Source organism: Rhagoletis zephyria, unplaced genomic scaffold (genome assembly GCF_001687245.7).
Source record: "Rhagoletis zephyria isolate East Lansing unplaced genomic scaffold, Rhagoletis_zephyria_1.1 Rzeph_scaffold_12425, whole genome shotgun sequence".
NCBI classification, from domain to species: domain Eukaryota; kingdom Metazoa; phylum Arthropoda; class Insecta; order Diptera; family Tephritidae; genus Rhagoletis; species Rhagoletis zephyria.
In genome coordinates this window covers 4,228-13,271 of record NW_016169499.1, presented here as the reverse complement: position 1 = coordinate 13,271, position 9,044 = coordinate 4,228, and the positions used below count along the sequence as shown (strand labels likewise).

Genomic DNA, 9,044 nt, shown 5'->3' with positions numbered 1-9,044 from the left:
GTTATGCTGTTTATCAGACCAGCGCTGACTATTGTGATGTCTGGCGAGCTACTGCAGTTACCCATAATCCTGGTGGGTGCGTCGTCGTTCATTGTGCAGAATGTCGAATTGTCTATCTGCTCAGCCAAGTCTGTTCCCCTACGATCGTTTGACAGGCTTGAGTGCCAAAGATCGTGGTGCGCATTAAAGTCACCTACTAATTTTATCGTTTGCCGTGGTTGTCATCATAAGGGAGGTCTCATCCGAGCCTTTGCTTTGCTTCTTCACTGGAAGTGGTTTATACGTGGCGGGTCCCAAACCCTGCGCACACCCCATTGCTGGGACGGGGATGTTTTCGCCACCAAATACACGTTTATATACCCAGTCGTTTGCACCAAGACAGAGTCCGCTCGCAGCCGCACCTACTGGCGAACAGGCGCTGCAGACTTCAGTGAGCCCTTAAACCGAATAAGTCGGAGTGGCCCCACCGAAGCTCCGCCTCTTTCCGCCGTGACCCAAGGCTTCACTCGGACTAGTGACCTCATCTCGCACATGGGTTGGTCAGATTGCCCAGAGTGCGCGAACGAGGACGCATAGCCGTGCAACTGTAACTGCATACCCCATTGCACTCCCGAGTCGATATACCAATATGAAAAACCCGTATTTGGTTCATATTTAGAACGGATATTAATAACATGAAAGGGAATAACTCCATAAAAGTTTTTGAGGATATTTATGGTCCGATCTCGTTCATATTTAGAAAACTTGTTTTAAAAATATTTTTTTACTATTAACTTATTTTTATACAATAATGCTTTTTTACATTCATGCTTATTGTGTTTCAAACTGTAGTTGAATAACAACCAAATTAGAACTTTACATTTTTGAGATTTGAATTAAATTCACAATTCTTTTCAAATTTGAAGTCAGTTCAAAAATTGTCTTTTACATACACTTCAATTAATTGACCTAATTAAACCTGTTGATATCCAATTCTGCTTTTGCAGAATCGGGTAGTCCGTTGAACAATGCAAACCCCTTATAAATTATACTATTTTGCGAGGCTGTACTTCTAAATGAGGCTAATCTCAAGTCGCCACTGTTTCTTAAAGTATAAGGTAAAATACATCTTATTATTGTTATATACCTAGCTAAGTATGAGGGCATGAGATTATGTTGTATTTTAATGACAAATAGTAGTAGACTCAAATATATTCTTTGTTTCACACGCATCTACATCAACGAATTTAACATTGTTGTTGTAGCGGCTACACCATAAGAACCGTGCAGCCTCAATGGTGTCGGTCCGCAGGGACAAAGGCGTTAGCGTTGTCGGGTTTTCCGGGCATACGAAGAGATGTTTTGAGTCGTGGAGTGTCTCTCCGCATGCCGGACACTCATTTGGCACATCTACGTCTAATCTGCTCAGGTATAAGTTTAACCTGTTGCAGTAGCCAGAGGGCTATTGTGGTTCTAGTCTCCCGAGGCAGATGAAGCTCCGTCTCGTCGATGTCCGGTAGTTGTGCGCCTAGAACGGCATTCACAGGTCTACATAACTCGAGACTGACTCCCTGTGAATGCCGCTCAGGGCCTGTCGATAAGCTGACGGGTCCAGAGGTTGTTTAATAAACCTCGCCTCGTCGTGCAGGTGGAGTTCTGCGACATCAGAAGGCATCCAGTCGCTGTCCGAAGTGCAGTGTAACGAATTTATCATCACCCTTATTTTTGTCAATAAATTACTCCTTAAAATTACTCTCATAGCCCTATTCTGTATCCTTTGTAAGGACTCTATTGCACCTTGGCTAACTAGAAACAAAATTGTGGAACAGTATTCAAAATGTGATTTTATCAATACACATATTTTTTTTAGCCGGGTTGTAATTTTCAAATTATTTGGAAAACCCCTACTTGCTTAGCAACTTTTCCTGTTACATATATATGCATTTAACATGATTATTAGAGTTGCGCGCTTTTATTCTTTTGAGTAAACTGTTCAGTTGTAGTTCGCTCACCTTAGTTAACTACAGTCTAACTTCTATTACGCGAACTTCTATAACTCGAATTTTCTATAAATCGAGCTAAATAAAGTGGCAATAGCGTTTAGACAGCAATATACACTCATTTTTAGTTCCATAACTCGAACTTCTCTAACTCGAATTTCTCCAAAATTCGAATAAAAACTTGGCAAATGCTTCTGTAAGTCGAACAATTTAGGGGAAATCCCAAATTATGCACTTGGTTTTGTTGCTTTGTTTTTTTTTTTCAGGGAATCTTATTCGGGGAAGTATTTATTTGTTAAGCAAGTGCTTTTTTCTTTTTGACTTTTGTTTGTGTAACATTTGTTATTCAGTTTGAATAGCCTTTTCGTAGAGTAAATACTAAATATTAGCATGGCGTCAAAACGTGTTTTAAAGTGTTAGTCTATAGAAAATCAAAGGAATTGAAAGTGGTAAAAAGAACAAAAAAGTGGCTGAAAAATATGGCCTTCCGGCGAACACGGTTTCTACAATTTTAAAAAACAAAGAGTCAATAATAACGTCGTTCGAAACTGGTGCTACTTCTGGACACAACAAAACAATGAAAAATGTGAACAAAACTCTATTCGAATGGTTTACGGCAGCTATAAATCAAAACATGCCAATATCCGGGGCATTATTAAAGGGCAAAGCAATGGAGTTTGCAAAGCGATTTGGCGATGAAAATTTCAAGGCAAGCAAAAGTTTTCTTGATAAATGGAAGCAGAAGTACCAAAAAAGTAGCGTAATTGATGAATTGTTTGTTCAAAGTGGATACTTTGTTTTATTTTAGGCATTCCGTGAGCCATAAAAAGGTGTGTTGTGAGAGTAATGACGTTCTCGACGAAGACTGCGAGGAATGGAAAACTACAATTCTGCCAATTTTACTAGAAAAGTACAATGAATGCAATATTTTTAACGCATATGAAACGGATTTCGTATTTCAGTGCAATGGAAAGTGATTATGAGGGCTGCGTGGATGAAATTATTCACCAGCCTTCAAATGATGATGTTAGAGATTGCTTCAGATGTTTGAATTTATAGTTGCAAACGAATGACACTACCACTGACGATCACTATAAGGCTTTGAACAAATTATAATATCTTTTTACTGAAAACTCGAAAAGGAAAGTAGGATTTCAGTCACTCATTTCTGATTACTTTAATTCGTTGTAACTTTTACATGTGAACTTGGTTTGGAATTGATAAATGTGTTCATTATTTAAGATGTATCTTACATAATTGTGGTTTCTTAAAAAAAACAATAATATTCTATAACTTGGAAGTCTCCATAAGTCGAACATTTTGATTGGATACTGATAATTCCAGTTATAGAAGTTCGACTGTAGTTCTTTAGTTCATTCAGTTCATTTAGTTTAATTGACGAATCATCATATTATTATCATACATATTACACACAAAACCAGGGTCGGCAATGTTTGAAACATTTGTTTGAAATTTGTTTATTATTACAAACAAAAATGTCACACCCATAAATATTATACACATAAATAACATAATTGAATAGTAACACGGAACCAACAACTTTGTGAGGGTTATAATCCCTAAGCGCGGCCGAAGGCCGCCTACGCAGGAAGGTGTTCTCGGACAAAGGTATTCATCCCCTTTTCTTTGCAAAATAGAAAGAGAATGCTACTTAGTGATAGTTATAGTCCCTAAGTGCGGCCGAAGGCTGCCTACGCAGGAAGGTGTTCTATGCAAAAGGTGGTCGCAAAACAGAAGGAGAATTCTACTTTGTGAGGGTTATAATCCCCGAGCGCGGCCAAAGGCCGCCTACGCAGAAAGGTGTTCTCTGCGAAAACTGTTCAGACCCTTTTCATCGCAAAACAGAAAGAGAATTCTACTTAGTGAGGGTCATAATGACTACGCGGCCAAAGGCCGCCTACGCAGAAAGGCGTTCTCTGCAAAATGTGTTCAGCCCATTTCTTCGTAAAAACAGAAAGATAATGCTACTTAGTGAGGGTTATAATCAGAGTGGCCAAACATGGGCTTTTCCTACCAAAACTAGTAGGTTATTTTCCATTTGGTAGGTTGGTAGGCTAGATTGGATTTTGGCAGGTTTTGGTTATTTGCGAAAAATAGAAAATATATTTCGAAATATTTTTTCAATCACGCTTATAAGAATATTTCAACGGTGTGTTCGTATAACGGCGCACGCAAAAATGTAAATGTAACTGATTTGTATGTACAAACGTATACCCCTATTATAAGATGTGTGTATATGACTGTAGCAGTGGTTGCAACACTAGCGTACACAACAAGTAACCACTCGAACACAGCGCATTGAACCTCTCTAGAAAAGTAGCGTGCATGCGGTTTATTAAAAAACGATACGATGGACAAGTGAGTAAATTAATATCAATTAATTAATGTTTAAACGATTTCATTTTCAGGTTTGTAACCAAAAACGCAAAGCAGTCGAAAACAGAGTCAACAGGAGATGAAACATCGTGCAGGTAATAAGCAATTCAGTGCACCAACCGTTTGGAACACGAGTTGCTTCCAATAGTTGATTTCAAATGCTTCTTGACCGATATTTTCTAAAACCTGTTCCTGAATACTATTTTTTCATATTAATTGATAGTGATGAAGACAAGCAGCAAGCAGTGAAAAGAAAATTTCGTACAGAGTGGCTGCGTTTATTTGACGGGCTGCATGAAAAAGATGGCTGTGCATTTTGTATAGCTTGTTCAAAGGGGTAATCAACCACAGCAGCCACAAAAAACAATTTACTCTGGAAAAATTTTTACGATGCGGAACAACAAAAACAGCAGCAGCAAGTTAGAAATGCAGAGTTAACATTGGTCATGTTCTGCTTCACCCACAATTTACCATTTTTACTTATGGACTTCCTACTAGCGTTGCTTGTGGAATCTTGTCCGGACTCTGCGATTGCTAAGCTCATTAAATGTGGAAGAACCAAATCAGTTGCAATAGCTGAACATATTTCTAAGCAGCAATTGAGCAAATTTTTTCAAATTTGAGAAACACGAAATTTCCCCTTATTGTGGATGAAACGACCGACGTTTCTATGATTAAAAGTCTTGTTCTTGTCGCGAGGTATGTTGACGCTGCTCGTGTAGTACAGGATCGCTGTATTGCCATATTAGAACTTAAAAAGGAAGATGCTGTTTCCATTTACAAAGCTATTAAAAACTTTTTTTTGTGCAAATAACATATCTTTGAAAAATTTTATTGGCTTGGCAACCGACAGAGCCAACGTAATGGCCGGAGAATTGGGAGGTCTCAAAGCCTTATTAAGCAAAGATGTTGACTTTTCTTATTTAAAATGTACATGCCATTCACTGCACCTCTGCTCAAGCTATGCCAGCAAACATTTGCCAAAAAATGTTGAGTCGCTTTGTCGTAATATATGTATACAGGTTCTTCAGCCACAGCCCCAAAAGAATAACTGAAGTTCAAGAATTTCAGGAATATTGTGCAGTAAAAGCTCACAAAATTTTGGGAATTTCTAATACAAGATGGTTATCTTTGGAGGGCGTAGTTTCAAGAATAGTTGAGCAATGGGATTGCTTAAAATTATACTGCATATCGTGTTGCTTTGCAAACGTTAAGCTGTGAGGTTGTACTTTATAGTGCTCTGATTTTGGCTTTCTATTTGCTAAGTTTATTGTGCTTATTCTGAGTTAAAGTAGTGATAAAAAGTGCTTATGAGCATCTTAGTGTGAAATAATTGAAGCTAAGTGAAAGTTATTGTGTTTTATGTTAACAAATAATAATAATAATAAATATAAGTTTTATATTAAACTAAATTTAATTAAATTTCACTAGCACACATTCTAATATTGCCGAGTCATTTGTTGCTATCATTTACTATGTTTATACGTAAGCTATTTGCAAATAAAAATAATTCGCAAATACCTAACTCACTGTTTATTCGATGGTGAAAATTCTTGTTTAATATTGCCTGATTATAAAGAGGCCATAAAATTACCATCGCAAAAGAAAATAAATTTAAAAATGGCAACGTCTTGATTATAAAAAGGCAATAAGATGACCATCGAAAAAGAAAATAAACCTAAGAATGGCGGCGTCTTGCGCTTAATTGCAAATAGTATCACTAATCAATACTTATTTGCTTGATTTAGTTATTTGCAAATAAAAAAATAACTCAGCGTTTATACGGCAAAGTTTACCATTTTGCAAATTGTTATTTGCAAATAATACGTGCGTATAAACGTAGTAATTGTTCTTGTATCCTTTGTAGTTAACTGAATTCATTTTGATTTTGCACATTTGTCCTACTCTTTTTATTTACTTCTAGTAATTCTTGTCACAGCTGTTTCCGTTGCGTTTATTAAGTGTCATAATTACAGTGATACTCAAACTGTTCGCTACATTTATTTAAAGCTATTTACATCAGCTCCTTAATTGTTATAATTTATTTTCAGTCATCGACTAACTCTCAAACTATTCGGACGTGTATTCATAAGGGTTCTTAACTCGCGTAATAACAATACTAAATAACCCGTTGTCATATTTTCGCTTTTGTGCACCTTAGTGGAGCATCAGGCTATAACAACCACTTTGTAAACAAGGAACCGCTACAACATAAAAACAAAATGCCAACACAACCAGAACCACCTGACAAATCAACAAACAGATTCACAATACTAAGCCAATTTGACGACTATAACATCGATTACTCATTTCCCACACTTACACATAAACAAACACCACTTAACCAACCCAAATACATAACAATTACAGCAGCCAACAATGAACTACAAAAACTAAGCCCATTCGTAATAAAAAGAGCAATAGACGGAATATCAACTCAAATAGAAAACATAAAATAACTCAAAGACGGTTCACTACTTATACTAACACGCAACTCAAGAATAGCAGAGAAATTCTTAAAACTAAAAACGATTGCTAATCTTTGTCAAGTCACGGTAAAATACCAAGACAATTTAAACACGGTAAAAGTAATCCATGCTCCTTCCCTAAACTATGTAAACGAGGAAGAAATCATGCAGGAACTAAAAAGCCAAGGCGTAACGAGTATATACAAATTCACTCGCATGACCGAGGGAAAAGTTATTCCCACTGGCAAAATTGTCCTATCTTTTGACCTCTATCACCTACCCAAAGTCATTGATATTGCTTGGTATAAAGTCAAAGTTTCGCCATATTATCCAACACCCATGCGCTGCAAAAATTGCCAGCTACTAGGGCATACCAAAACACGCTGCACCAGTCCTGCCACATGCGAGGGCTGCAATCTTCCACCCCATTCTCCAGCTGACTGCACACGTAAGCAATGTGCAAACTGTGACAGCGATCACGCCTCCTCAGATAAAGACTGTCCAAGATTTAAGCAGACTCAGGAAATACTAAAAATTAAAACCATCGCTAAATGCTCCATGGGAGAAGCACGGCGCAAATACAACGAAACTAAATATACAACAAAAGTATGAATGTCGTTAGAACTTGGAAAGATAGCGGCGGCTGATATAAAAAGCGTTACACCATGTTACAGTTTTGCTCGTCACTGTAGCTGCGGAAATGTAGTGCGCATATCTTCCCATTCCTCTAATGGGTTACTTTTAAAAAAAGATACTGAAGCATAATAAATTTTGCGCTTCCGATACAAGTACTTTTTTTCGATACCTACTTAGATCGCAGTAAAAAGTATCGAGTAAAAACCTACTTGGTAAATTGAGAAAAGTATCGAGTATGTACTTGGATTTACTTGTATCGATTTATCCCTAGCTGTTACATAATCTGACGATTATCTGGAGCGGTTTCCTTGATCTCTCGGTGTAAACAAATAATTTCGTAACTGAGATGCACAGTCAACCAAACATAAGTATATTATTGTAAACACTTACTATAAGCGTAAATCATTTTATTCTTCATTTTCATCTGTGGAACTATCGTCACACAGCAGGTCCGGCTCGACTTGGTCGCCAATTTCCTCTACATCTTGCCCATCTGTGATTATAGAATTGACAAGTTATTATACCTGAATCCCCTAGAAAATCCGGTGTTATGACTACATCTTCTTACGCTTCTGGTAATTGATCACAACGAACTAGCAATTTTCCATTTGAGTAAAATTTTGAAGGTTATTTTACACGTAACACTGCAAGTGCTTTGTTCCCCCAAGATTTCGTGATGGCTGACAGAAAGGAGTAAGGGGACACACAGTGCATTGATAGTATTATAAAGAGTGAGCAAGAAGGGAGCAGAGTTCAAGAAAATTTTCATATATTAGTAAATTTAAGATCGCGGAGCTGAAAAGTAAGTATCTGAAAACTGCGGGTTTTTTCTTACATATAATTTTTTATGTCTAGTGATTTTAGCTAAGTAAATAGTAAAATATACACATGTAAGTTAAGAAAGTAATTTTTAACCGACCAAAAAAAAAGAGAAGGTTAAAAGCATTCCCACGACAGCCGGTTCTACGTACCGGAATGACTTGGGTTTTCCCCGACCATTCGCTGTTGTTTCGGTATCTCAGAATTTGTTCGTCCATAGGGCTACAATTGCTACATATTCTTCTGCTTAGGGCTGGCATCGAGTCAAACCCAGGGCCAGAAACCTACACCTGCTGTGTATGCCAGAGACACGTCTACGCCACAACTCTACCTCGTTGTTGTTGTTGTTGTTGCTGTTGTTGTTGTTGTTGTTTTTGTTGTTGTTATTATTGTAGCGGCTACAACAACCCCGCCCAGGACGGTTGGTATCTCAGTCGTTGTCGTCAAGTTCCACTAACGGCAACCCTAGGAAGCGTGCAGCTTCTGTGGGGTTTGTCCACAGGGACAAGGCCGTTAGGGTTGTCGGGTTTTCCGGGCATGCGAAGAGATGTTTCGAGTCATGTGGGGTCTCTCCGCATGCCGGACACTCATTCGGCACATCCTCATTCAACCTACTCAGGTAGGAGTTTAACCTGCTGCAGTAGTCGGCGCGAAGTTGTGCAAGTGTTGTGCGAGTCTTCCGAGGCAGATGAAGCTCTGTCTCGTCTATGTCCGGGGGTGGTATGCCTAGAACGGCATTCACAGG

The 9,044-nt window shown here is 38.1% G+C and overlaps 1 protein-coding gene and 1 long non-coding RNA gene across 3 annotated transcripts in view; both read left to right on the top strand.

Moving 5' to 3' along the window:
* Positions 1-2,416: 2,416 nt before the first annotated feature.
* On the top strand, positions 2,417-3,716 carry LOC108377628 (tigger transposable element-derived protein 4-like; the record flags this gene model as incomplete). Its single annotated transcript, XM_017633898.1, has 2 exons — positions 2,417-2,723; positions 2,788-3,716. Coding segments are annotated over 2 exons (476 nt in total), but the record flags the coding sequence as incomplete, so codon positions are not given.
* Positions 3,717-7,684: 3,968 nt separating this feature from the next.
* LOC108377627 (uncharacterized) overlaps positions 7,685-9,044 on the top strand; it is a 5,439-nt gene continuing 4,079 nt past the window's right edge. The window contains exons 1-2 of one of the 2 annotated variants that reach the window (XR_001849343.1): positions 7,685-7,848; positions 7,930-8,282. This is a non-coding gene — a long non-coding RNA (uncharacterized LOC108377627). Of the gene's footprint in view, positions 7,849-7,926; positions 8,283-9,044 lie in introns of both variants that reach the window. The other variant, XR_001849342.1, reaches the window with a different exon arrangement.